The 27,025-nt window shown below is 53.9% G+C and overlaps 8 protein-coding genes across 8 annotated transcripts; 4 read left to right on the top strand and 4 right to left on the bottom strand.

Annotated features, from left to right (window-relative positions):
• Window positions 1-458: 458 nt before the first annotated feature.
• hyuA-3 (putative D-/L-hydantoinase subunit A) lies at window positions 459-3,675 on the bottom strand (the record flags this gene model as incomplete). The annotated part of the gene is made up of 5 exons (XM_036635172.1): window positions 459-932; window positions 993-1,196; window positions 1,248-1,324; window positions 1,392-1,495; window positions 1,544-3,675. The coding sequence occupies 5 exons, from the start codon at window positions 3,673-3,675 to the stop codon at window positions 459-461; spliced, it is 2,991 nt and encodes a 996-aa protein (XP_036500559.1).
• A 592-nt stretch (window positions 3,676-4,267) lies between these two features.
• On the top strand, window positions 4,268-6,327 carry aclS-0 (Transporter aclS; the record flags this gene model as incomplete). Its single annotated transcript, XM_036635171.1, has 8 exons — window positions 4,268-4,315; window positions 4,395-4,461; window positions 4,515-4,601; window positions 4,652-4,723; window positions 4,776-4,859; window positions 4,913-4,923; window positions 4,964-5,950; window positions 5,998-6,327. The coding sequence occupies 8 exons, from the start codon at window positions 4,268-4,270 to the stop codon at window positions 6,325-6,327; spliced, it is 1,686 nt and encodes a 561-aa protein (XP_036500558.1).
• A 1,249-nt stretch (window positions 6,328-7,576) lies between these two features.
• Window positions 7,577-9,315, top strand: CGCS363_v003321 (Transcriptional activator protein DAL81; the record flags this gene model as incomplete). Its single annotated transcript, XM_036635170.1, has 4 exons — window positions 7,577-8,490; window positions 8,548-8,702; window positions 8,755-8,958; window positions 9,023-9,315. The coding sequence occupies 4 exons, from the start codon at window positions 7,577-7,579 to the stop codon at window positions 9,313-9,315; spliced, it is 1,566 nt and encodes a 521-aa protein (XP_036500561.1).
• A 102-nt stretch (window positions 9,316-9,417) lies between these two features.
• yjoB (putative ATPase YjoB) lies at window positions 9,418-11,022 on the bottom strand (the record flags this gene model as incomplete). The annotated part of the gene is made up of 2 exons (XM_036635169.1): window positions 9,418-9,810; window positions 9,865-11,022. The coding sequence occupies 2 exons, from the start codon at window positions 11,020-11,022 to the stop codon at window positions 9,418-9,420; spliced, it is 1,551 nt and encodes a 516-aa protein (XP_036500560.1).
• Window positions 11,023-13,381: 2,359 nt separating this feature from the next.
• CGCS363_v003319 (uncharacterized protein) lies at window positions 13,382-13,631 on the top strand (the record flags this gene model as incomplete). The annotated part of the gene is made up of 2 exons (XM_036635168.1): window positions 13,382-13,438; window positions 13,494-13,631. The coding sequence occupies 2 exons, from the start codon at window positions 13,382-13,384 to the stop codon at window positions 13,629-13,631; spliced, it is 195 nt and encodes a 64-aa protein (XP_036499467.1).
• A 2,189-nt stretch (window positions 13,632-15,820) lies between these two features.
• Window positions 15,821-18,017, top strand: YUC3 (putative indole-3-pyruvate monooxygenase YUCCA3; the record flags this gene model as incomplete). The annotated part of the gene is made up of 6 exons (XM_036635167.1): window positions 15,821-16,186; window positions 16,247-16,485; window positions 16,532-16,680; window positions 16,752-17,092; window positions 17,145-17,401; window positions 17,450-18,017. 6 exons carry the CDS (start codon window positions 15,821-15,823, stop codon window positions 18,015-18,017), a joined length of 1,920 nt encoding a protein of 639 aa, XP_036499468.1.
• A 2,433-nt stretch (window positions 18,018-20,450) lies between these two features.
• CGCS363_v003317 (Heterokaryon incompatibility protein 6, OR allele) lies at window positions 20,451-22,742 on the bottom strand (the record flags this gene model as incomplete). The annotated part of the gene is made up of 1 exon (XM_036635166.1): window positions 20,451-22,742. One exon carries the CDS (start codon window positions 22,740-22,742, stop codon window positions 20,451-20,453), a length of 2,292 nt encoding a protein of 763 aa, XP_036499469.1.
• Window positions 22,743-24,281: 1,539 nt separating this feature from the next.
• On the bottom strand, window positions 24,282-26,096 carry ecdC-1 (Major facilitator-type transporter ecdC; the record flags this gene model as incomplete). Its single annotated transcript, XM_036635165.1, has 5 exons — window positions 24,282-24,448; window positions 24,529-24,952; window positions 25,010-25,715; window positions 25,788-25,850; window positions 25,915-26,096. The coding sequence occupies 5 exons, from the start codon at window positions 26,094-26,096 to the stop codon at window positions 24,282-24,284; spliced, it is 1,542 nt and encodes a 513-aa protein (XP_036499470.1).
• Between the last annotated feature and the right edge of the window lie 929 nt (window positions 26,097-27,025).

Raw genomic sequence — 27,025 nt, 5'->3', positions numbered from 1 at the left:
GTGGGAGAACCACTGGGCCAAGAACGAAGCGGACGATGATGCGCCATGGTGCGAGACCGTGTTCCTGAAGGATGATGGAAAGGTAAGTTTGCAGCTCCTTACTTTTGGATTGCATTCAGATGACTGACTACTTGCTTCTAGGAGAGACTTGCTCGCGAGGTGTGGTGCTACTACACCGCCTGATGAACGGCTTACTTCACCGGGATACGAACGATTTCACAGTTTCGAGAGGACGAATCTTGGCGAGAGTCGCGTTCACTTCCGCGAGAGGTGACAAGTCTACTGCATCAAGGATAGCTTTGCTTGGTCAGGATTTTAGATAGGGCCCTCCGTTGGGCTGCCATCACGTCCTGACCCAGGAAACACGATAGCAATAGACATGATTGAGTCTGCATGAGATTTCTTTTCCGCTGAACGTGTATGTTTTGGGTGCCATGCCGATAGGCTTTCGTCTGCAACTACGCCGCAAACTCCTCAATGACGCTCCTTGGCTCCGTGTACTCCCCGACCCCAACAAAGGGCATCTCCAGCCCAAAGGCCTTCGGTCCTCCAACAGGCATGCCCTTCTCCGTCTTCCACAAGGGATGCGCCGGGAGCCCAATGACGTTCACACGCAAGCCATACCGCAGATCTTGTGAGCCAATCGCTTCACCATCCTGGCCGAGGATGGAGATGAGATCCGGCACGGTGCAGATAACTTCCTGGTCTTTTTCGGATCCCTCAGAGTCCGTTAGAGCAGCGTAGAGATACTCGTTCTGGAAAGGAATGAGCATATGGCGATCGGCGTTTGAGGGTCCGCGAGCATCGGACTCGCGCTCTTCTTCAGCGAGAGGGGCGAGAAGGACGCTGCCCATCGTGTAGCCTCCGCCGACGTAGCGTCTGACATCAACGATTTTGCCGGTGAAGAGGAGTTTGCCGGCACAAACATCAAACTGGACATCAACGTGTTAGAGATGCAGTGATAGAGCAAGCGTTCTTGAGACGAGACTTACGATCGCATCTATGTAGTTGGACTTCCTTCTCCGAGCCATATGGACCGCGCGTCCAAGATACCATGCCTGCGATACTGTGTTAGGGACGCCATGAGACTTGATGGCCGATCCAGGAAGGGGTCTGGCGCAGACAGCACATCCAAGACCAAGTTCAATGGCTGCGGTCCGCAAGAAGCGCTCTAGACGTATGGGGGTATCGGTATTCTGCGCGTAAATTTAGTAAAGAATGTAAAGCGCCTTGAGAAGGGGTCCCACCATCACAACGGAAACGTTGCCCCTCGCGTCTGAGAGAGCACAGGGAGTCAAGGGATGGCCATACACACTCAGAGTGGCTGTTCGGATAAAGGCGTCAGTAATGCTTTCCTCACAGGACGCATCACCAGAACAAGGGTCTCATACCTTGGTACATCGTTGGGTACGCTCTTCCCATGGCATCGCCATCGACAACGGGGATGTCGTAGTGGACACCCGTAGGAAAGATACTCAGGCCGTTTCCACCGCCGCTAACACTGATCAGTCTTCGAATACGTAAGCATGCCTTGGAAGCTTACATCTCATCGATGAAAATGCCGTTGAGAGACTTGATTCCCAGAATCTTGGTGACTGCATCAATACCGCTCGGGATCTCCGTGCCACCAGCGATTCTCTCATTGATGACACTGGGCGTGCCATACCACGATCCAAAGCATACCATATCCTCGTCTTTCAATGCCTTCGGTGAGATGATCCGCATTTTGCCTGTCTCACTTGTCCTCAAGGCCTGTAGACTCTTAAGGAACTCATGATGCGTCGGGCCTCCACCTCCGGTGCCCAGGACACCGCAGCCAGTCGAAATCAGCTCGAGGTCTACCTCAGAAACGTACCAATCCCCATCTTCCACACTTGGTCGGTACGTCTCGAGATCTACATGGAGTGATGGCTTTGTTGTGGGACTTAAAGCATCGGGGACGCTTTCCTTCACCGCCTCGTCCTCCTGTTCCTCCTCCAGAGCAATGTCGCCGCTCTCTGGAGGAAATACAGGATTCTCCGGCACGCAAAGCTTGCCTACAGCTCTGACCTGGATTCTCATAGCCCCGTTGTCGACGTACTGCAATGGCATCTTGTTCACCTCCACGATGCGCACATCGTCCGCTGACGCGCCCTTCTGAACAGCCATGTCGACTGCCTTCTGGCAAGCCGCTGCGACAACAGCTTTCTCATCCCTGCCCTCCAAAATTTCGATGACGTCGACCTCTCCAGAAATTTTACCAATCGCAGCTCCAACGGCATTGGCCGCGCCTTGATGAATCGGCTGGATGCACTTTTCGACCCCGTCTAAGTCCTCCGTGACGAGGAGCGCTCCTCCGCCCACCAAAAGAACGTGCACTGGGGCGGCAGATACTTTCATCTGCTCGATGACACCCTCGAGCATCATTTTGATCCTCCGACGCGCCTTCTCAATCGTTTCGGCGGGTACGTCTTTGATCAGACCGGCGTCTCCAAGTTGGGCCTTACCAGAAGCCACAACAACGTCCGTTGTAGTCAGCGTGGAGCCGCCAAATACTCTCGACTGCTGGGTGAGGAAATGGCCAACCGACCCTGGACCAACAGTCAGATCTCCTGATGTAGGGTGCACGCCTACCTTGCTGCCGCCGCCGAGACCAATGGAGACAACCTCTGGCATAGAGAAGGCCGTTCTCACCCCACCCACTTCAACAAACCCAGGGGCCTGTCTCGGGAAACCCGATGGGAGTAGGGCGCAGACGTCTGTTGTTGTGCCACCGATGTCGACCACCAAGACTTGAGGTTCAATGTTGCCAACTCCTGAGACATCTGAAGGATCTGTGGTCATTGTCTTGACCTTGTCCAGGCCTGCAAGAAACGCAGCACCAGTCATGCTGTTGGTCGGACCGCTGGCGAACGTCTTGATAGGATACTCCGCTGCCGTGTCCGCATCGATCAGTGTGCCGTCGTTCTGTGAGAGGTACAGTTGGCAAGCCAGCCTTAAACGAGTCATTGCTCTTTTGAAGCCGCGCGTAACCTTCTGCGCTGTTTTGAGGATAGCTGCGTTCAGAATTGTGGCATTCTCTCGCTCGAGCAGGCCAGGCGGGCCGATGTCATGTGAGCAGACGACATCGAGCCCCGGTGCCTCCTCCAAGATGACCCTCTTGCAGGTCTCCTCGTGCACACCGGCATGGTCTAGGGGTGCAAAAACACCGACGAGCGCAACTGCCTGCACACCGGCAGCGAAGATCTCTCTCGCGGCCTTTCTGATTTGCTCATGATCTAGTGGCGCAATCTCTCGGCCGTCAATCTCCAGTCCACCGTCAAGGTAATACACCCCTCCGTCGAGGATCCTCCTCAGGCCAGACGGGAAGTCAGAAAAGGGCGGGATTTGTCTCGTGAAAGGGCCACAGAGGCGGACGACAGCAACGCGGCTGAGTCTGCGGGTGTCGGCCTCGACCAAAGCATTGATGAAGTGCGTCGTGCCGATTGTGACGCTGAGAACTTTTTTTTGGTCGACAGCAGAGGTCGTCAGGACTTCTCGTATAGCTGACTCGATGCCACTGGTTATGTCCGGTGTTGTTGAGGCTTTGTGAGATGCGAGAACGCCGCGGCCGGGAGTGTTGGGGGCTGTGATGTCTAGGATGGCAGCATCGGTGTTTGTGCCGCCAACGTCGACGCCGATACGGTAAAGAGACATGATGGCTGGGTTTTGTGATTGCCCCGTCGCTAAGGTGTGTTGTTTGTTGCGTTCGTCTAGGAAATGCGTGTTTTTTATCCCAACGATTGTAGGACGCTGTTCTCAGTTGACCGATAGCTTTATTGGAAGCCACGATGTCAGTTGAAGCATCAACAATTCCATCGAGGGGTCTACGAGATTAGATCGGGGAACCTTCGGTGTCGTATTTTCATTGTGTTAGTGAATTGCGAGTGGATTGAAGCCATCAGCACCCCTGAGTGGTCGGCTTTCTCCCGCCGGCCCCATGCCGCGGGAAGTTGCCCGATCGAAGCCCACCGCGATCGGCCAACTCGTTTTAGCACAGGGTAACCCCAGCTAGTCTCCGCAACAACGCCTTAGATAACGGCCCTTGTCAAAATTGGCAGTGATAAGTATTCTCGTTAGCGCCGCGTGGTTGAGGTGATCCAATGCCGAGATAACGATGCCGGGCCTGGAGATTTATATGACTCTGGCTCTGCACCTTTGGCCGCCGTTGTCGATTCAGAGACGACGAACGTAGGCAGCTTGTTGTCGCATTACTCAAAGAATTGTGCCACAATAATCGCAATCGACAATGGGGTTTCTGCAGAGGGTGGAACTCCCCTTTGTTTCCCGATGGATCGTGAGTTGACCCGCCTCCGCATTTTCACCCAGTGGCACCACCACTCGGATGCTGGTTTTGATTGCTAAAACCGCGGCAGAACGACGACATTCGACCTATTGAGTCTACAAGGCGGACATGGGGTTTCCTGATGTTCCATAACTTTTGTGAGCAAGCACACCAATGCGCGGAGAACGTCGGCTTAACTACCCCTGACTAGGGCTTTTGGTGAACTGCAACATCACCACCTACCTCACGGGGAGTGCTTTGATCCCGCTTGGCCTGACTTGGTGGCAAGCTTTCATATGTGAGATTCGGGCTGTATCGGAATCAAAACGACTCGCTGACGGGCTGCAGGTATCGTGCTGGGGAACCTCATTGCAACGGGCGTTGTAATCATCAACTCTCTCCCTGGAAGTTATTACCACCGTATGTTGCCCGTCTTCCATATTGAACACGTGGGATGAGCTGATGATTGTAGTCGGATTTCCTGTCTTCAGCCGGGCAGTATGGGGGATGTGGGGGTCCCAATTCGTGATCTGGAATCGAATCTTCCTCTCGCTTGGTGAGTCTCTGAGGCCTTGAACCACCTCGTTCCAGCTAACAAATGTACTCCAGTCTGGTACGTCGTACGGAAACCGAGCATTTGCAACGCATGAACTAAGACAGCATCACAGGTACGGCTTCACAGCTTGGGTCGGTGGCGAATGCGTCTACCTCATCCTCCTGTCCTGGGATCCGCGCCTCGAGTCCCACATCCCCAACACGATCCCCTCAGACACGGGTATGACGACAGCGCAATTCGTTTCCTATATCATCTTCAGTGTGATTAGTTTGCCGGTGATATGGATCCGCCCGCACCGCCTCGAGATGTTCTTTCGCTTCGCCTGCTCTATCACGCTCGTCTTCTTTCTTGTTCTGCTCATCTGGGCCCTGGTGACCATGGGACCTACCGGCTTCGGCGACACCATAACATCTGGCTCTCCTCTGCCCAACACCGGAGGACCGGACAGCGTGGCGTGGCTGATGGTGTATGGCATTGTCTCGACGATTGGGTCCATCGCTGCCGGAATTTTAAACCAAAACGACTACTCTCGCTTTGCGACTCAACCCAAGCATGCCATCCTGGGACAAGCCGTGTCTTTTCCGTTTTACGGCATCTTCAGCTCGTTGATCGGCATCCTGGTGACGGCCGCGACGCAGGATCGATTCGGTGGTGAGGCCATTTGGAATCCACCAACGCTCTTTGCACAGCTGCTGGCGCAGAACGAGACGGCGGGGACACGGGCGGCATGCTTTTTCGCTGGGCTGTGCCTCGTCATCTCCCAGATCGGTGTAAACGTGCCCGGCAATGCCCTCGCTGGAGGCTTTGACCTTGCTGCGACGTTCCCGAGGTACCTCAACATCCGTCGTGGGGCGTACCTCACGGCCATCTTCAGCGTCATTGTGAACCCTTGGCGGCTTGTGAACACGGCCACGACGTTCTTGACGGTGCTGTCGAGTTACAGTGTCTTCCTTGCGCCGATGACTGGCCTCATGATTTCCAGCTACCTAGTTGTGAACAAGAGGAAGATCGATGTCGATGATCTTTACCGTGGCGACCCAGGAAGCATATATTGGTTCTCGTATGGATGCAATTGGCGTGCCCCTGTAGCAGTAAGTCACTGATCCTCGAAGGAGAGACCCTTGCTGACCATGGGAAGTGGCTGGTGGGCGTGGTACCCTGCATGCCTGGATTTGTGGCAGCGGTAGATACCTCGGTGACAGTTAGCCCTGGAGCAACTGAGCTCTACTACATGTCGTACGTGTATGGACTTCTGTCTAGCGGCCTGGTCTACGCCGTGCTGCACCGAGTGTTTCCGGCAAAGGCGCTCGACTCCTTTGTTAAGATAGCACCGTCAGCGAGAGAGCTTCAGGAGTTCCATCTTGGAAAGTGGGATGTTACGTTGGCAGAAACACCCAATGTCGTCGATGTGCTTTCGGGTCATGGGGGTAAGACTGGAGAGACAGTCGCGACAAAGACGGACGTGTAATGTTTCTTTTTCCCCGAACGTCTCGGGGATTGAGGCAGGGATAATTTTGATGGCCTCCGCCTGGTGAAAGAGAAGGGGTCCTCATCGGGCAGGTGCACCTTCCCATGGTGTAATTAGGGTCGTGCCTTCCTCCGTTCCTGCTTTCCTTCTGCCGCTCCTTCCCAGAACTGCGACCATACCTACTTAGAGAACCGATCACCTTCGGATCGCAACAGCTAACGGGACATCTTTCTGGCATATGGCCTGGTCGGTAGAATAGCACCTAAAAATATACCGTTGATCAGATGGCTCTGTTCACTTCTGCACGGCGCTCTGGTTCGATGCTCCATATGGGCACAGAGCGTAGAAAACTGAAAAGTTTTTTTGCTTCTTTAATCAATAACCTGGAGTACTTAGAAAACCTTAGATGTGATTTTCTTTTGACGTAGTCCTTTTTTAAAGCCGTCATGAGTCAACCGACAAGATGCAGTATCGTGAGGCCATCACGTGGGTGACGGGGACCGGCGGCCGCTCCCCGCCCTGAGGTTGCAGTGGTGGATGCGACCCCAGAAATCCACTAACAGCAATGACAAACCACCACTAACAGAGGCAGGTCCGACCATCGGCTAACTGGACCCTGAGATATCGGCCAACTTTCTCCCCTTCTCAGCCAACATCGGCCAACCTCCCACCCAAACCCAACCCACGATTCAATCTGTTACAAATCACAAAGTATGTCAACCAATGGCAGTACACGGGATACGCGACGACGCGAGTTTAAAGTCCAGAGCGAATTCGGCAACGCTAGGCAGTGGAGGAGTCGTAAGAACAGACCCTGCGATATTTGCCGGAAGAGGAAGACCGTGTGTGTCATCACATCTGTGCCGCCTTGTACGTATCAACATCATCCAATCCCGAACAAACCGATTGACTGAATGCAGGTCTTTTCTGCAAGGGGCGAGGACTGGAGTGCACATCAACCACGCCCTCGGGTCCATCCTCATCCACACCAACAACAGCGACCCCCGCCCGCCCTCGAACACCTGATCTAGACCCTGCACATCCGGCGCCACCAGCATCTGCCAGTCAAGGACGCGATCATATTCCATCGAACACAGATGCGAGTCTTGTTGCCGGCCATTCACCACCCGGCGATGCTGGCCAGAATGCCAGTCATGACCCTGCCGTTGCCTCTCCCGTCACCAGCTCCCGTCTAGGCGCGAGGGGGCTATGGACCCTGGAAGACAACGAGAATCGGACGGCTCACAGCATGGGCCCGGCTGCAGAGCAAGATACCTACGTCCTTGACTCCATTCCATCGGGCGTCATGAGCAGCCCGGATGATGTAGACGCCGACATGATCCAGGTCTACGCCGGTACCAAGTACCCCTGGGACCCTCCAGTCCACTTCTGCCTGCTCCAAGACGAGTTCGCGCCACACGACAACGCCGCAAAGCAGACTGCCTCAAACGACATCGAGGGTCTCGTGGGGCCATACGGACCTATTCTAGTCAGGCTCTACTTCAAGCATGTTCATCCCGTCCTCCCGATCCTCTCCAAGGGGAGGTTCCTAAGGCAGTACGCCTCCAATAAGACGAAGCTCCCAGCGTCCCTCAGAGGGGCAGTATACGCGCTGGCCTCCGTTTTCGAGAGGAAAGACCCATCCCTGAAGGGACCCTTTCCTTTCCAGCAACACCAGCTTGCCGATTACGCGACCGACTCCCTGCAGCGAGAGCTCGACTCCCCAAACCTGGCCAAATTACAGGCTAGCTTACTCCTGCTGCACGTCAAGCCCAACCATGTCGACAGTATTGAGCATCCACGGACCTGGACCTCGACCGCCGAGGCTGTGGCTATAGCGCAAATGATCGGACTACACCAGGATCCAGAGCGGTGGTCCCTCGCGCCCTGGGAAAAGAGGCTGCGCAGGAAGCTCTGGTGGGCAACATACATCACAGACGTATGGTCGGCCGTATGCCACGGAAACCCACCACACATCTATCCCGCATCTTTCAATACTTCCGTGATCGGAATGGAGGATTTGAGGAGCGATGAAGATCTGTCCGAAGACCTCAAAGTCATGGTCGAACCTATCAGTGCTCGTTTCCATGTGTCTACCGGAGCGCGCTTTCTAGAGTTGGTGAAAATTAGTAAAACGGTGCGAGACCTGATTGATTATAGTTTGTAAGTATACTTTCCCCGTTGCATGGCTTTCCGGCGTTCGGGGCTCATATCCTTCAGTCAAGTGCCGAGACTGCGGCCGCCGAGGCCCGAGGAAGCTACAGATCACGCGCGACTGCTTGAGATGAAAGAGGCACTCAGGGACTGGGAAGACATGCTACCCCATGGTCTGCTAATGCCCGCTCCCGAAAGAACAACCGGCTCATCCAACAATGGTACGTTGTATCGACCTCCAAAAGAAAAGAGCCAAGAACGGCTGACGAATAGAGCTAGCACCCCTTCATCTGGCCTACCATGCCTATCATGCTCTTCTGTTCCGGGCGCTCATGAGCCCGGCGACAAATGAGGCGAAGAGCGACCCCTCTTCGAACCTTTGCCGCTGGTTTGGTATCGCCGTGGCCGAGTTTCAAGGCTTCGCGAAGTTCATGGAAGAGGTCACAGCCGAGGATCTGCAGGGTTTCTGGGGGCGCCGTAAGTCAAGCTCCAATACAGTGTTGTCTGTCACACCAATCATTAGACTGACTTTTGACTGCAGATGCTCGATCCCAACTCATACTTTGCGGGAACTTCATCATCTTCCTATTCCTGCAACAGCCCAAGTCTTTAGATCTTCAGTCCGCCTGGAGTCTAGTCCAGACCCTGCGCTCATCCTTGTACAGGCTCGAGAGCCAGGCAGATGACGTGGCAAAGTTGCTGATTCGGCCTGTGTTGTTGCGCATAGAGTCACTTTTCTCCCAAGGACCGGAGCTCATACGACAGTATCATTCAGCGAGAGTGGCCACATCCTCGGCACAGGGGGACGTAGGGCCCTCGTCACAAAGCCAGTAGCCTCATGATATGAAGGTATTCATCTTGATTCATTATTCTTTACAGCCTGGAACTCCTCATTATGCCAAGGGATGCAATACTGACAATGCCAGGAAGTTTGGCTTACTTCTTGTCCTCCATGCCCTCGCGGAGGATCTCGATCTGCCTCTTGATCTCGACCCACAGGACAAGCTTGTCCAGACCCTCATCGTCAGCTGCAGCGTCAACGACACCGAGCCAGTCGTCCTCCAGCTGCTCCGTCAGAGCCTCGATATCATCAATCTTCCGGTCGTCCTCCTTCTGCGCGATGGCCAGAAGAGCAGCAACGAAGGCCTCCTGAATGTATGCAAAGCTGAACTTGTCGGTAATCTTGGCAATGGCAGTGCAGAGCTTATCGGGGAACTCGATCTCCTTGTTGCTCTTGAGCTTCTTCTGCCAGAATTTGCAGTATGCAGCGCGCTGCTCGAGGTCGGGGTCGGGGAAGTAGTACTTTCGGTCGAAGCGAGATGGGCGTTTCTGGATTCGGTCAGTCATTGGCTCGCATCTTTACAGCAGTACTGGCGGACTTACAGAGATACCAGGGTCGAGACGGTCCAAGTGGTTTGTGCTCCCGATGACCAAGATACCGTCGTTCGCCTTGAGCCCATCCATTTCGTTCAGGAAGTAGCTCCTCACATCGTCTGACACAATCGTGTCAAGGTCCTCAAAGACCAGGTAGCAGGGTGCAAACTGACGCGCCTTGCCAAAGATCTGTCCAAGCGAGTACTCCGGACCAGCGTACGAGGTCAACGTCCGCACGTACAGCGTGGGGATCTTCTTTTCGTAAAGCATGCGCATTGTCGCCTTGATGGAGATGGTCTTGCCGTTGCCTGGCGGACCGTGGTAGATCAGGCCGCGTTTCCACGGGACCTTGAGGTTCTGATACGTCTCGCGCGAGTTGTAGAATGACAGGTGGTCGTCGATCAGCGCCTTCTTCATGTCGGCGTCGAGGATGACATTCTCCCACGACGCGTTCCTCGTGCTCTCGAACAGGTCACGGCTCTTTTGCCAGGAGCCTTGGTCATAAACCCACACCTCGTCGTGCAGGTCCTCGCTCCATGACCCGGCGGCGAGGACGAGGCGGTCGACGTGGTACGTCTCGGGGGCGAGAACGTAGAAGTTTTTCGTTGTAACATAGCCTGTGGTGCCGTCGCGGCCATCGACAAGATAGACGATGAACTCGTGGCCCTGCCACTTGTAGAGGTACTTGCCGTAGACAATGCTGTTGGCGAGAGCGCCGAGGTTGCCATCCATGCGGCGGGCGGGGGGCAGATAGACGGTCCACTCGAGGGAGTCGGTGCCATTACCGCCGTCATCGCTGAGGGGCTCGTAGGAGGCGAAGCCGGCGGCGGCGTAGGAGAGCAGATCGCAGGTGGCGGCGCCGTAGCCCAATTGCTCGGGGACGACGACCAGCTGCAGGTTGGGGTATTGGGCTTTGAGGGCTTTGGTAACGACGAGGTCTGTGGCGACGCGTTTGGCGGAGGAGTGGTCGAAGTAGGCGGATGTCGTGGCGTCGGAAGGCGGTTCCGAGGAGGAGGCGGGTTTGGGAGTCGTGTGGGATGTAGAGGGAGAGGCCGTCGCTGTCGTTGTCGGGCGGGGAGTGAGGCGCGGAGGTTGGCGATTAGGGACTATGGCGGGTGTGATGGGATAGTCATCGTGAGTCGTGTTCCAACGGGGGAAGGCCGGCATCTTGGCGGTGTTTGGCGTCGTGTTGTTTTGGTCAATTGAGCTTTGGGATTGAAGCTATCGCTGGGAGATTGAGATGGGGAAGATGCAGAATGGAGGGAGCTAAGGTAGGAGCTGCAAGGCGGGGGAATCTCAGCTCCAGGCTATCGAGGTGACCGGGGGCGGTTGCCTAATGATCGTCGTAATTAGGAAGATGGAGGAGGAGGTTGGAGGGCCGCCGTATGGGGAAGCTGTGCGACTGTGCCGCTGCCCCTGTGGTGAGATGACGTTGTGCCATTCGCTGTGGAACTCCACTGCTGGGAGCTAGGGGGAAGCTGCTGCGCCCCCCGGGCCGCTACCTAGACAGGGGATAGTGATCGTCCTGGGACGCAGAGCGATTGGAGCTTGGCTCAGCTTCGATACGAGGCGGATGTGTTTGTCTTACTTGTGTTACCTGTGGACTCGTCCGCCTGGCGACCCGATTCTCTCCAATTGGTATGTTTTGACGCAGATACACAGTTGGGTGTTTGATGCTGATGACGGGAAAACAATGCGATGACGGCGCGATTCAGATAAAAGCGGGAGAATTGGGCCCGAGGTTGTCTCCTGAGTTTAGAGTTGCAGTGATATTGCGACTGACCGAAGTTTTACCTTGGAAATGGGTTTAATCGGGGCCGCTTGTTTTGGAACGGGCAGGTGCAGGCGCGCGATGCCGGCAGCCGGGCCGCGTTCTCCGCGGAACGGGGCCGGGTGGGCCGCTTGTTGTCTCTCCCCGTTATCAGTGCATGCCGTGCCGCCGTGGTACGGGCTGGATGTCCGGGGTGCCCCGTTGTTTCCGGCCACACACCGACACTGGACCCCCGGTGTCGCCGTGTGCTTTGTATGATGTGCGTCGGCCGATCTGCCTCCGGGCCGAGCCGTTGCTGGTGAACTCTGCCAATCCTTTTGCTTCTGTCACCTTTGGTTTAGATACATAGGCTTCCGTCTCGCAGCTTTCCATACCATCATCTGAAGCTCTGGTTATAGGATGCCTAGACAAGAAGGTTTACCTTATGATTTGCAAGTCAGGCTCCCTCCTTGTCTCATCTCTTGACTGACTGCCTTCCATCTAAACTGATTTCCTTTCGAGCAGGAGAGTTGAAGGAAGAAAGGCGATGAATTAGTTGACAGCGTTCAGCAGCACCTCCATCAAGGTCTATGAGCTACTTGCTCACTCCTCTTGGCGAACCAAATTCAGAAGGATTTTTACTGATCAATTACTAACCATCCAAACTGCCTGGAATCTTGTCAGTGGAGCATCGGCAATGTTTTCCAGGCCGTGGTGGTGGAGCTCCGCAAGCTCTATGCTACCCTTGCCAGCATCTGTTTCGGAGCGGTTTGAATTACAGAGTCGTTGACTTGGAAACTAACCTCCGAGTTCCTCGGAACCCGTTCGTCGCGGGTGCCACGATAGACCGGTCTTCCCACCGAAGCTCGCCCGTTTGACCCGCGTGATTGCGGTCGGCTTCACCACGCCCGTATTGAAGCCATTCCCAACGTCCACGCCGCCCAAGCCGACCATGACAAGACTGCCGGTCTACCCGTTCACATGGTCACCAAGTGACATCGCCCTCGGTTTCGTCCCGCTTGAGCCGCATCCCAACCCGAACGATCTCCCCCCGCCGATCGCCTGCGAAATCCCCCGCGCCGAGGGGGCGATCAATCGTTCCAGCCATCGCCGGTTCCCTTGGCGTGCATCACCACGCCCATCGCGAGCAGCTCGCTTCCCCACGTGCACATCGCCGACCCGACATGCTGGCCTCGGGGCAAAGAAAAGAAGACTCCATGACACAGGTCAACACAATCCGAGAGAAGAGAACAGCAAAAAGTCGCCGCACCAAGCGCCAGAAAGCGGCCCCAGCTCGCGCCTCCCTCGCACGCCTCTTCCCAGTTGACACGTCTCAGCGCCGATGGGTCAACCTTGCCGCTCGGCCAAGTCCGGTCTCAGACTGGCATCAAAACCCACGCCGTCGTTCCACCTTCTTCCCACCCAGCGCGCCCTCGCCTTTTGCCAGAGGCCTATTTTCACTGCTAAAGGCGCGAAAAAAGCGGTCCTTCGAACTGTTCCAGCGTCAAAAGTCGCCGTCTGGGCGTTGCCCCCTTCGTGTAGCTTCTGGAACCTTAAAACTGGCAGTTAACGCTGCTTCAAATAGATTGCGCTCTGCGGCACCTGTTCGTGTTTGCTCCTTCCTCTTGTCTGCTGCCAGGGTGAGAAAGACACATTGAATGATAAATAGTAGATCATTGCCATTTGGAACGTATCACTTCCGTCCGGACTTTCTCAGACGAAAAAAACAACAGTCACACTTCACGAAAACGATTCCATCCAAAGAAAACCATCATCATGCAGATTTCAAACTTCTTATTCCTGGCCGTCTTCGGTCTTGCGACTACCGTCGTGGTGAGCTTGATCATGCCCTCTTGCGATTCAGTGATGGGAGGCTAATGCATCACAGGCCCAGCAGGGAACGTGCACGGCAAAGGGCGAGTGCCAGGCTGGCAACGTCAAGCTCTTCTGCACATCGGGCAGCTGTGCGAAGAAGGAGGGGCAGACGTGTGAGAGGAGCGGAAATTCAGCGAACTGCCCGAAGTGAGCGGTCTCACCCCGTCAAGAGGATGGGCGAAGGAATGGTGAAGGTCTCGAATGGCATCAATCATCGATGTCTCTGGCCGTGTACCTCGGTTGGAGGCGGTTTGAAGAACGCATGGAGCGAAGGAGTTTTGGGGTAAACTTGGAATTACGTCGAATGAGTTATGATCGCATGAGTTCGTCTACCAGTAGACATCGTCACAATATCACTGCAGAGATGATCTGTTCTAGAACTTGTTGTGGGTCAGCACTAGTAAACTGTGTGCCCCGTGTTCAGCAACAGACGGATATGAGGTACGGTAAACTCGGAGTCTTGGTGGAAGTTTTGCGAGTTTTGATGATACCCATCTAGTGGTCCGCTCGGTCTCCTGGTCTTACCTGCAGCATCATGCTCGCTCCTTTCAGGTCGGCTCTACATCGACGACATAATCTCAACATTTATTTACTAACAGCTGTTTAGAACCTCTTATGAAGTATGAGGCACTGGCTGGGCTTCCAGACTTTCAGGGTCACCGGATACGGCGGATAAGCCCAATCTCATCCAATGGTTCATGCCATGACAAACGTGACCTACCATCTATACATGGCCAAAGGTGTTCTTCGACAACGCCATGCCAGTGGAAGTCTCTGGTATCTTTCTGCAACCATCGCGTGAACGGCATTTACCGTCAGCTACTAGCAGAGGGCCAGCCGTGGCTTGCCCCGATGCGCCACCCATGTCAGCCCCAGGAGCCGTTTCCACTGACGGAAAGTATCATTACGCCTCCGCCAACGCATTCACTGTCTATAACATCTACATGCCTCAATTCCATCTGAAAGACAAATGGTGGCGCATATCACCTGTCCCCGGAGTCAGTCGCAGGATGTCCAAATGCAACGCATCTCGGCCTCGGCCTCGGCCTGTCGTTCGTGTTCGCGTCGTCGAACATCAGGGAGGATCGGCTCCCCGACGCTGAATTGCGGAAGCCGTCTTCTCCGTTGACCCATTCCGGTTGTCCAAGGCCCGGAGGACCGAGCGGCGCACTTTGAGGGGAAGATGCACAAAACATCGGGCGGCGTGAGTCGCGGTGGCGTCAGAAACGTGTTCGCAGGGTTGTACGCGCTTGGGTAGTAGTCGATCTATTCCAGCTTTACCCCAAATTTTACGAATATGGATGTTGACATTACGTCGTGAAGGAGGTCATCATAGGCTTGATCAAGATTGATGAAACATTGGGGTATGTTGAAGGTGGTGTTGCTGATTGCACCACGCCATCACGGTCGACAATCGTCGTCGCGCACATGTAAGCTGCATGTTCTCTTTCAATGCATGCGTGCTGACCTCGAAATAACCTACTATCGCTTGGTCCAGACTCAAGCTATTACCGCAGCCCTAAATGGACATGCGGCTAATAGAAAGTTCTCAGCTCTCGTCAGCCATAACTTAAGAGTATGCAGGACTTCGGGGCGGCTGAAAGGTCCCTCCTCATCACCACCCCGCTTCCTCCATGATGTCAACGTCACTTTAGCAATGGCCCGAGTTCCCGCAAGAGTCAGTGCTTTTCCGGGGTCGAAAAGGTCCTTCCCTGAGAAAATAGTCCCCGACATGTTGCATCGCGCTGCGCGAGGGCTAAGCACTAGCCCACGCAGCTACGTGAGACATGCTGTGGTGCGCCCGGACATTGACGCGGAGTCATCGGCCGTCAGATATATCGGCCGCTTCACGCCTATCAACGCGTGCCACCGCACATTGACTGTGACTGCAGGACGGGCCACAAAGGCGCACCTGCTCCTGCGGGATGGAGAAAGCTTATGCGAATCCATCCTCCTCCTGTGTGGTCTTCTCCGGCGAGCCAAGCGCGCGCCGTTTCGGCCAGCCGTAGAGGCGAGGTGTTGGCAGACCAAGGTCTGGCAACGGGCGACTAGCGAAAACGCCGTCGGGCTGAGGCTGTGAGACATTTGTGTCTCTCGGGCTTCCCCAAAGCCTCATCTGGTGTCTGGGGGATAGTCGTCCCGATTGGTGGTGGTGGCGTACTAAGATCTGCGGCCCGATCGTTAGCGGGAACGTCCGTGGGAGTTGTCTTTGGCGCGGACGTGTTTGGTCCTGCGAGAGGATGAGGGGTCCTTGATGTTTAAGAAGGAGAGAATGCCCCTCCTGGGTGTTGGATGCATGTATGTATCACGGTCAGCAGTCCCCGCGAACCGTTTGTCGACATGGCTCTTCACGCGGAGTATCCCGAATTTCCCCCAAAGGTCGACATCAGGGGCCAGATTTACGATGTGCTTCCGAATACCTCGTCTACCGATTGGGCTGGCGTTAATGCTGGCAAGGTGGGATTGAGCGTCGTCGCTGAGCTGTCCGAAGGCCTCCAGAGAAGACACCAACCTTCCGTTGCCAAGCTATTCACTGGCAATACGACCGGGACGCACTGGAAAGATACGCTCGCACTGACGGCTCATCTACGGACCTTCAATGGCGGCAAGACGGTCGCAGCCGCACTCGTGGAGCTCAGCCACCTGCGGAGGATCACTGCGGTAGAGTTTGGTGCAGCGCAAGTAGTGAAGGCGAATGAGGAGCTGGTATGTTCCCTCTCGCGACAGAGCTAGAGAATACATGTCAGCATGACTGACCTCGAGTAGGCGTGGGTCGACTGTAGCTTCTCCTTCAGCACGGAGTCCCCGAGAGCTCGATGTAGAGGAAAGCTCATGTTAATCGCCGACGGGGCCGACGGCGAATGGAGGATCTGGTCGATGAGCACATGGTTGACGAACTTTGAAGATCACATGGAGGACGAGACTCTGTTGCGGCAGCCTTCGATACCTTTACCTGCGGAGACCGACTTTCGGACCGATGTGCTCGTCATCGGGGGAGGCAACGCGTGAGTGACTCCAAGATAATAGACACATCTGCTAACATGTCACAAGTGGTGTGATTCTGGCGGGAAGACTCAAGGCGCTAAACGTCGACTATGCCGTCGTCGACCGAAACAAGCAGGTTGGGGATAACTGGCGCTTGAGATATGACTGCATGCGCTTTCACACCTTCAAGTCGTTCTGCCAAACACCATACATCCGTAAGCGCCCGAAACAGCCCCCTCGCTATCTCCCATTGAATATTCAACACTGACTCGGATCTAACTCGCAGCATATCCCGACGAAGCGAGCGATGCTTTGACGAAAGACGAGCTGGCCGACCAGATCCACGCCTTTGCTCACGAGTTTGACCTCAATCAACGGATACTCCACCAGTCTTCGATAGTGGCCACCTCGTATGATGCAGGCAAGAAGTTGTGGAGCGTGAAAATCGCTGATGGTGTACGGGGATGCGAGCGAGTGGTCACATGCCGATGCCTAGTCGTGGCGACAGGCGCTGGGTTCTCAGGAATCAACGTGCCAGATCTTCCAGGTCGTGATAAGTTCAGAGGCTCCATCGTCCACTCGACAGCGTATGGAAATGGACAACAGCTGGTAGACGCTGGCGCGAAGGTGTGTGACAGTCTATCTAATTGTGAAAGATACTATGCTAACAGTTTTACAGTCTGTGGTTGTAGTTGGCTCTGCGAATACCGCATTCGACATCATGCCAGACTGTCACAAGGCCGGCCTCCGGACAACCATGGTCCAGCGATCACCGACTTACGTTGTTCCGATGTCGTACTTCGCCCATCCCATGGGCCTCGGGGCGTACGAATTTCTCCCCATCGAAGACTGCGACGCTGTTGTCAGTGGAGGGCCTCTGGCAGTTGGAGGTCCTCTGCTCGCCCTTTGCCACGGCATGCAGGCGATCGAGGAGCCGTGAGTGTTTCTGCATGAGATCTGTATCCAGCCGCTAACATACATCAGAAAACGGTACGACGAAGTACGAAGGGTCGGTCTGCAGGTCGAAGACTCACTCACAGGCGACCTTTTGATAAATCTAATCGATCGTTGTGGGGGGCATTTTGTCGACATGGGCAAGGGCATTGAGCTCATTACCACCGGCCAAGTCGGCATCCGCTCGGGGGTTGTTCCAGCAGGCTTTTCCGCTGACGGCGTGATTCTAAGTGACGGCAGTGAGGTAAAGACTGACGCTGTTGTTTGGTGTACAGGCTTCGGAAATTTGGACGTTAGGAAGAGTCTCCTGGACATCCTCGGACAGGGGGCAGAGCAGATCGCAAGCAGGATGGAGTCGACGTGGGGTGTCGATGCCGAAGGAGAGACTCGTGGACTCTGGAAGCGCCAACCTGACGTGGACAACATCTACGTGTTCGCCGGTGGAACAGGCCAGCATCGATGGTTTTCAAAGGTGATTGCTTTGCAGATCAAAGGGACGCTGGAGGGAATTTTCCCGGAGGCGTATCGGCGGACTCCTGGGGTTGAAGAGACGGCCCCTAAGGAGACTAATGGGGTTCATTTGCACTCTAACCTGTGAATTACACAAGACGAACATAGCAGGCCCCGTACATAAGATTGAAAGATAGGACTAGAAACTCATTCTAGAAATACAGGCTGAAGGTCTATATCATGATGTATCCCTTCTCCGTACATGACCCCATGCACATAACAGTCGCCAACGAGTGTACACCTCCCATCCCCAGGTGTTTTTGAACTGCCGCGGCGTATCAAAAAAGGTACTCTTCCACCGGCAAATATCCAAATCTCGTCTTCCGGCTGGACTCCCTCTCCTAACCCAAATAGCCCTGAGTCCGTTATGAAAAAGGTTTGGCCGATAGTAGCGACGAAGAAGGCGTCTTGGAAGCCCGAGAAGTTGAAGTGTTGGCGACCTATTTCGGTCTTCTCGTCATGTCCAGTTGCGCACAGCCATTTTAGAAAGACTGCATAGCACGATGCATCTTCAGATGTTGCGCGCCTGTCGTTGTCTGGCTCTTCAAAATCGAGAATCGTATCTCTGATGATGGTTTTCCAAAATGCATCGCCCTGAGTGCCTCCTCTTGGGTAAAATTCATCGCTACCAGAGATCTCAGAGATGTCTGCCTCTCGCTTCCAACGGAGCAGCCCCTCTGCCTCATTTCCTTCTGTAAAAGGCTGCGATGCTGCCTTGACGAGACCGATCCGTATCCCACTCAGCTCCAAGTTACTTCCGTCACGTCTATACCGTAGATCCAACCCCCCACAGGCTCTGAATCTGTCGCACAGGTTGATTCTCCTTGTTGTACTGTGAAAGTATCTGTCCTGGGGATCACCTATCAGGTCAGGAACCCAAGATGGCATGCCCAGGCGCCGCATTCTTGGACCGGCTAGTACCATCAAACCTTGCTCAGCGCTCATGAAGAAATCGGTTGCGTAAGAGAAGAACTCTGCGGCATCGCTCGTGTAGTCTGGCGTGATGCCAATTCCAGGGAAGAGACCCAACACTCCGCAGATCTTGTCGCGCGGGTCCGTGGCTTCCTTCGGTCGGAGCATCCACAAAGTCTTCCGAAGCAGGGCCGTCAGGTTATCCCCATCATGATCCCCGTGGTTGTGGTGCTGGTTGCGTATAGTGTTGAGGCCCATGTCAGCGCGTCGAATGTTCATCATTTCACCCCAAAGATCGCTTGTCATCCGCCAGGAGACGGTGAGATGACAACAACACCTCGATGGAAGATGAGAAATATAGCTGTGATAGAAGTCCGTGATCAAGTGTCCAGGCACCGCGACATTGCCGACGACGACCTGCGAATCCCGAGCGAGGACGAATTCTTGGACGATCCACATGCGCGACCACCACGAACAGCTCATGAGGCCCAGGAAAGCCTGCCATGCTGCGTGGTATATTGCAGCCACGACAAACTGTCCTTCTTGGTTCACTGCGAAAATCTCTTTCGAGTCCCAGTGCCCGGGTTCGCTCAGTAACTGTAGGATAGTGAAGGCTGCCGCAGCCTCCGTTTCCGTGTTGTCGAAGGGTTCACGTCTGCCGAAATTCCCAATGCTAGCGTTATTTGCAACGTAACGAGGCCCGTCTTCGAGTAAACCAGGAGACCTCTCAAGGCCTTTCAAGCTGTCCGAAAGGCTGTCGCCAAGCCAGATGACAACCTCAAACGCATTTTCGTAGATGTGGTTCATTATCGAGACTTGCTGAGTTCTTTCCGCGTTGTCCTTCTGATTGATACATACGGCGTCGACCCATAAAACCACGGAAACTCTCGACTTCCGAAGCCTGCGTAGAGCATTATATAGGTTGGAAGTTACTTGAAAAAGCTGGTCGTGGAGTGTCACCGTTTTGGGGTCGGCCTCGCTTCCCCAAACGTATGATAGGGCCTGGTATTGCGGCTTTGCATCGAGTGATACGACATCGAGCGCCAGTCTAATGCTGTCAATCCATGTGCCGGGTAAAATGCGCACGAGCCTGATTTCTCTCCTAGAGGAATCTAAAGGCTGAAACATGATTTGCATCTGCAGCTGGAAATAAGCGATTGACGGGTGAGACGACTATTGTGCAACGAGAACAATCGTGCGGGGAAACCAATCATGCGGCGAGGCAAATATCTCCCGCATGTTCCCGCTGGAGTTGGCAACGGGATCAGAAGCGCTCATTCGCTGAGTGATTCTGCAGATGGGTCAGTGAGGATGGATACAACTAGGTAGGCCACCTCAGCACTAGTAGAGGGGCGGTTAGCTATCAGCAAGAAGGAATTTGCTTCGATGAAACCGGAACGACAGTCAAGAGCATATCAGCAGAAGTCAGCAAATAATGGCCCAGAAAGTCCGCTGGAGATTTGCAGCACGTCACGAAGAGTCTAGAGCCTCTTCGGTCACCCAAATGATGTGGGTTGATTTGGTATTAAAGCTGAATGGTAACCTCATCGCTGCTGTGCTCGGAAAGTCAGAAATTGACCAAAGCGCCATTTTTTAGGGACGACACTGTTTAAATGAAACTGAATACTTCGTCTTCATCTCCAAAGACTGCCATTTTCAGGGCTTGCCCTTGCATGATTCCGTGCATGTAGCACTCCCCCACAAGTGAATATTTGTCCCCAGCTTCCTTCCTTACCACAAACGGCACCTCAGACCCATACAAAATAACAACTAAATCCCCCTTCTTAGCCCTCATAGGTACATAGCCTACCAGTCCAACATCAGTCGCTGCAAAGCGCCGTGACTCTGTTAGGGCGAGGAACGCTCTGAGACCAGAGATTCCCTTGGAGCGACCCTCTTGCAGCTGTAGGAAATAGTCCGGGATTACGCCTACTTCTAGAGTTTGACGAACAAATGAGGCAACATCCCCGATGATGAAGTCTGTGGAAGGCACTCTGCCCTCATCCGTTCGATCACAGACCAGAGTCCGCAAGAATGGCGCCCAGCTAGTTTTACCATCTTCTCTTGTTGCGGCTAAGTATCCCTTCTTAATGCTAGCCATTATGACGGGTTCACGACAATGGGCAAGCCGTTTTGTCGCTGCTACCCAAATGTCCCTCGCCTCTTCAATCATGTGTTTGTTCATGGCCAGATGACTCAGCGATTCGAAGTGGCGAACATGAGCGTTTTCGCCGGCAAAGGTGTCTGGCGAAGTGGTAGATCCCTTTCCAACTGTGTGGATCGAATCGACTATCCTGCCCTTTACATGGAGAACAGTCTCTTCGTCAGACGCCCGTACCTGCATTGGCAGGCCTGCACTGGCGTTGAACTTGGCATGATTCTTGGTTCCAGTCAGGCTACTCTGAGGATCAAGACGTGTGAAGTCCGGTACCCAAGACGGCGAAGAGTACTGGCTGCCGTCTTTGTCTGAGCTGCTCCCAAGAGCTCGAAGGCTGTCGTTGTGGAAAATGTCCCAGAGCACGAAATTGCGGAACACATCCCCTGGCGAGAGGGAAGAGTCGTGTGTAAAGTACTCGCTTCGTATATCCTGGCTCGTCACACCAAGCATGCCGAAGATCTTATCCTGGGCTTCTGTGCACGAGAGCGAGCGGCTTCCGAGGATCAAGTCGAGCAACTTCAGGCTGGCTGGGCGAATGTGCTGCGAACCTTTCATCAATCGCACATGCGGCAAGTAGGCCTTCCAGTCGGTATACCGAGCCAATCGCGCTGAAGTAATCAGGGATATGCCTGATACGATGCTGTCCATCGACGTATAGGCAGGAATGTCCTTGAAGGCGATCTTGTAGTTAGCCATGTACTGTACTGACCTTTCGAACGCCGTCCAAGGAATAGACTGGTCGCCGCAGATGACTTGACCGCGCTTCGCTAACACAGCCTCTTGGAAAACCCAGGTACGCTGGAACCAAGGGCGTCGGAGGAGATTGATGATAGGATCCCAATTGACTTCGTCTTTTGCGAACTGACACCACATGGTGTAAAAAGAACCGAAAGGATTTAGTGAGTCGAAGGCTCCCCATTCTGAGTCAACTCGGCGTATGGCTTCTATAGCGCCTTCGACAGAGGAATCCATCTTGCCGAGGTAGATGAGTACCTGTGAGGCTTGAGAATATATCTCGCCCATAAGCTTCATCTGAGCTGTTTTCTCTCCATCGTCGGACTGGTTAATGCAGAGCCGATCAGTCCAGATAATACGCTCGCGGTCCGGAAGCCGTAAGTCTGTCAAGGCATCGTGGAGATTGATGTAAACAATCTCAGTACGCCCCGAGCAGCTCAATGGACGAGTGACGGTTCCATCCCCCCAGGAGTACGATAGGGCTTCATATCTGGTTCTCCAGGACAATTGGGCATGGACAAGACGGCATTTCAGTTCGTCTCCAGGGGCTCCTGGCTCGAGGACAAGGAGTCGGATCTCATTTTCCTGGGTGATCGGTTTGTATATCGTCTCACCGGCCCCATCACCATCCGGAGGCTCGACCAGCTTTGGTGGAATTACATGAAAGATAGTAGCGTCGGCAATGTCACCAAAGACACCACGATCTCTGAGCGGCTCATACGCGTATGAAACTATGAGTGCGAACGCAATGTAAGCTAAGAGTATTCTCTTGGGCGTGACTTTTGAACGCAGTGCCGCGTATGTGCCGTTGTGGGTGGACTGGCGTGCGTGGGTGGCTTTCTTCTTGTTCTGTGCGAGGATTGCTCGTATTTTTCTCAAGCTTTCGTCATCAATCGGCGGCAATGATGGCTCAGTAGACAATGCTCGCAGCAACGGGCAAGAACCTCGTCGGCCAATGCCTCGTAGAGACTGTGTTTGGCTTGCGAGTGCAAGCCTCTGCCTCAGCATTGTGGAAAGATGAAGAATCTTCGGGGATGAAAGCAATAGAGTGGACTGATGAGAGAGAAAAGAAACAAAGGAAGGGCAGCAGGCTGCTGTAGTAGTAGCAAAAATTACAGGCTGCGGACCTCAGCCTTGGTGCACAAACGACGGCTGGTTGGGCATCAATTTGGGATGTTCCGAAGTCCTGCATGATGTCGTCCTCCATCGTATTTTATCCCTGGTGTCGTGATCAACAGTACTCCACGCGAGAGCGAATAGCGCCAACGACTGCTGACGGTATGTCTGGGATTGAAGCGCGAATATTGGTTGTGTAACCCTTCGCTAAGGCTCTGAGGTGGCGTACGGTACTCCCGGGCTCGCTTGACAGGCTGGAGAAGCTGAACCGCTGCATCGCAATTGCTCCACCAAGCAAGAATGGTTGGGAGATCCTGGTGGGAATACCTTAATTAGATACGACTGCATGCTGCTAAGGCTGTGTAATGATCCAGAGTAGCGCACCACAGATGAAAAAGCACGAGTGTGTGCGGCGGCATTTTCGGTGTTCCAAAACGGATCCCGGGCACCCCACTAACTACGGGCTGAGCGCCCGTCAATCGGATCGATAAGGTAGATAGATCAACCAATTCTCGTCACCGCGATACTGCGCTGGCCGTTGATTACTCCAGCTGATGGTATCAGTGAGCTGCTTTAGTGGGACAGCGAGATAATCCGCGGTTGTTCTCGTGATCAAGCCATCTTCGAACACGCAGCAAGTCGACCGTTTTGGGTCGGCATCAGTCCTGACACTTCTTAGTACACAAATATTCAGTACCTCTCAGCACGACCTGCAGCCGTAGCCGTCTGCATTTCTTGGTCACATAAGAGCTAGGCACGGCGGCGATTGAAAGATTGGGCTGGGCTGGTCGACCCACGATATGCACGGGCCATACGGGCTTACAGACTCCTTGTGGCCCGTGCTTGAGTGCCTACTCGGTACACTGCCCGACGTTGAGAGCTGAGGAAGTTGAGATACATAACTCTAAGTACTCTTGTGGATGTTGTTTGGCTTAATCACAGTAGCCAGTCCCAAGCGAATGCAAAAATTTCGGTCCCCGAAGTGCTGGCTGACTGTTCCACGATTCCATGGGTAGCAGGTAGCATATCCGGCTTGGAGAAGTTCGAACATGCAATGCCGAACTCGCCATCACTGTCCGAATCTAGATCGCCACCAGACGTAAGTGTAGTCGGGCAGACGATGTGGATCCAACCTGACAAGTCTGCGCAGCCAACAAGCAAACCTTGGGAGACCATTCCGCCAGGGAGAAGACCCCGGATCACACAGTGTCGAGCTCCCGCATAAACATGAATCTGCCCAGATATAGGCATAAGATTCTGGACACACTATGCCATGACTGCCTTGCGAAATCAAGGCACTGCACGCTCGCACATGAACGGTTTGCTGCCGTGCTGGCTGATTATTACGAAATTAATTTGGGATATTTGCAAATCCTATTCCACTATTCCTATCCACCAACTAGTTCGTCCGGTGTTTCTATTCAAATGCGATTACATATCGCCCATCCTCCTTGGCGGAACCTTCGCCGCGAAGAGACGATCAATTTCGTCAAAAGTCTTGCCCTTGAGTTCGGGAACATAAAAGAAGCTCCCGATAGTACCGAGCAAGGCAAGACCTCCGAAAATAAAGCCAACCTTTCCCTTGAGATTTGCCTCATCTGCATATGATTAACCGGAGGAAACATGACATGGTGTCTTCCGCCATGAAAACCGCGCAAGAATAGGAACATATGCTTACCAGGGTTAACAAGATAAGGGATAGAAAAGTTCATGATAAGACCACAGACAGCCTGGGTCGCGGTCGCCAACGCAATGGTCTTGGCTCTCATCACTGTGCTTGATGCCTCGCCGAGAATGGCGAATGCCATTGCACCGACAGTCAAGAAGTAGACGAAGGCGTAGATGACAGTGCACGCGGCCTGCACCCACTTCGCAGCATCCGTAGGCACGACGTCCATGATGCCGATAACAAGGAGGAGAAGAGTCAGGGAGGCCATGCCGGACAAGAACACCTTGCGGCGGCCGCAGGACTCGACGACGAACCAGCTGACTATGTTTCCAAGGACACCGCAAGCTGTTACGCCAACACCGAGATCGAAGGATTTGGAGACATCGAGGCCGGCGAGTTGGAAGAAGTAGGTGGAGTATCCTAGCACGAAAACCTGAGAGGAAGTACCGGTTAGCAGCTAGTTTAACCTGATTGGACGTGGAGGACTTACAATTCCAACCAGATGTTGGCAGAGGAAGACACCAGTAGAGATACCAGTACGAAGGCGGTTCGTTCCCTTGAAGCAATCCATGAAACCCAACTCGGAAGACTTATTCAGAGCCTCTTCTTCAATAGTGGCCATGATCCCCGCAAGCTTCGAGTCAACATCATACCCCGCACCATACAGCTTCTGCAGCGACTTCTTGGCTTGCTCCAACTTATTCTTTCGAGCCAGGTACCATGGCGTCTCGGGGGCGAAGGGGAGAAAGACGATCAGGAACAACGCGAAGAAGAGCTGCGTGGCAAAGGGACCGCGGTAGGCCCAGCGATCAGAGCGTTCTCCAAAGGCCTTGACGACAGCGTTCGAAAGGAGTTGTCCGAGAGCGATGCCCAAGTTGACACCAGCCGTTGCAAAACCACGCAGAGCGACAGGGGCGAGCTCGCTGCATGCCAAGGGGGCAAGGGTGAGGTAGAAGCCCAGGCCTGCGCCGAAGATGAGCTTGGAGGCGAGGAAGGCGCCCCGGGTATCTGAGAGGATCTCTCCCACGCAGCCGCCGCTGCAGACGACGATGCCGATGAGGAGGGAGTTCTTTCGTCCGATCTTGTCGGCCATGTAACTGCAGAGGAAGCCGCCGAAGAATTGGCCAACGGTGGAGATGACGTTGAAGGCGGATTGCCAGTCGGCTGGGAGGATTGCTTCGCCATTCTCGACGTATCTGATTGATTCATCATTAGCTCTTCGTCTTGAACCTCATCAAGCTTTGTTTCTGATAGTGTTGGTTGCGTACCCGAAGTCGCGGCGGAAAGACTCGACGGAAATCATTGCTCCGTTGATCTGGGCGTCGAAACCCCTGAATTGGCGTTTTGTCAGTCTTCCAACTATCTTCCGTAAGTATCGCAACATTAATCTCGTACCATCCTATAGCGGCCATAGCCCAGTAGAAACACCACCAGACAATGATCTTGTGGTTCTTGAAGACATCGCGAACTGTAAGGTCGTGCTCCTGTTGATTCGTGGTGGCTGCTGCATTGCCCTTGGGGTCATGAACATGCGACACACTTGGCTCCAAGTGATCCGCAGGACCGGTCTTCTCCATCGCTGCTGTTCGTTGGTGTCACTTGCGGCAGTTGAGATGGAGTTGTTTGACTCTTTGACGGGAAAGGGGGCCTAGAACTCGAAGGGAGACCGAACGAGGTTGGTAAGGCGGTGGAGAATGAACAGGGCGATCATGTCAAAAAGTCCGGGGAAGCCTTTGAGATTATATCCAAGTCCGGCTCATCGTTTCCGGCTGTCAGGTTACTGGACTTGCCGACTCGTGATGGTTGCTTGCATGGGTGCAAGTCGGCATGCAAGTTGGTTACCAACTGAGGTCATCCTGACCGTCGTTTCCTGCTCAACTCTGCCCGGCAAAGACACACACAAAGTGCGACACTCCGCGGACTCTTCAAGCGAAACTAGGCCGGTGCTAGTCAGGTCTGGCCAAGGGTTCGTTCAGCCCAAAAGTCAGTCGACGCGAGTCCGCGTTTGGCCGAGGTGCAAATTCCGAGCGTGTGGAACGATTCCAGCGTGTGGTGCCCCGCAAATTTCCCCGCGATCCAGTTTCGGATTACACTCCGTTGCGTTGACAGCGTCCGCCCCCAAGTTTGACCCGGAAGGAAAATTTTCCGCTAGCTTAGAAACCCCTTAAAACCCCCTAAACTTCACGTTTTAATAACTCTATGCGTACGTAATACGCGTAAATAAAAAATATATCAATCGATAGCCCTCGATTAGGTGATTATAATAATATCTTTTTTATTCTCGCGCATTATATACGCATAGAGTTATCTAAGTATGAAGTTTAGGGGGTTTTAAGGGGGTTTCTAGGTTAGCGGACACTTAACACAACGCTAAAAAGAAAAAACGAAACCCCCAGCGCGTTACGTTAAACTATCCGCTTAAAAAACCCCTCAAAATTAGCCTTAACTTCACACTTAGATAACTCTATGCGTACATAATACGCAAGAATAAAAAAGATATCATTAT

The sequence above is a fragment of the Colletotrichum siamense genome (assembly GCF_013390195.1).
Source record: "Colletotrichum siamense strain Cg363 chromosome Unknown KSG_Cg363_contig02, whole genome shotgun sequence".
Lineage (NCBI taxonomy): Eukaryota > Fungi > Ascomycota > Sordariomycetes > Glomerellales > Glomerellaceae > Colletotrichum > Colletotrichum siamense.
This window is presented reverse-complemented; position numbering and strand designations above follow the sequence as displayed.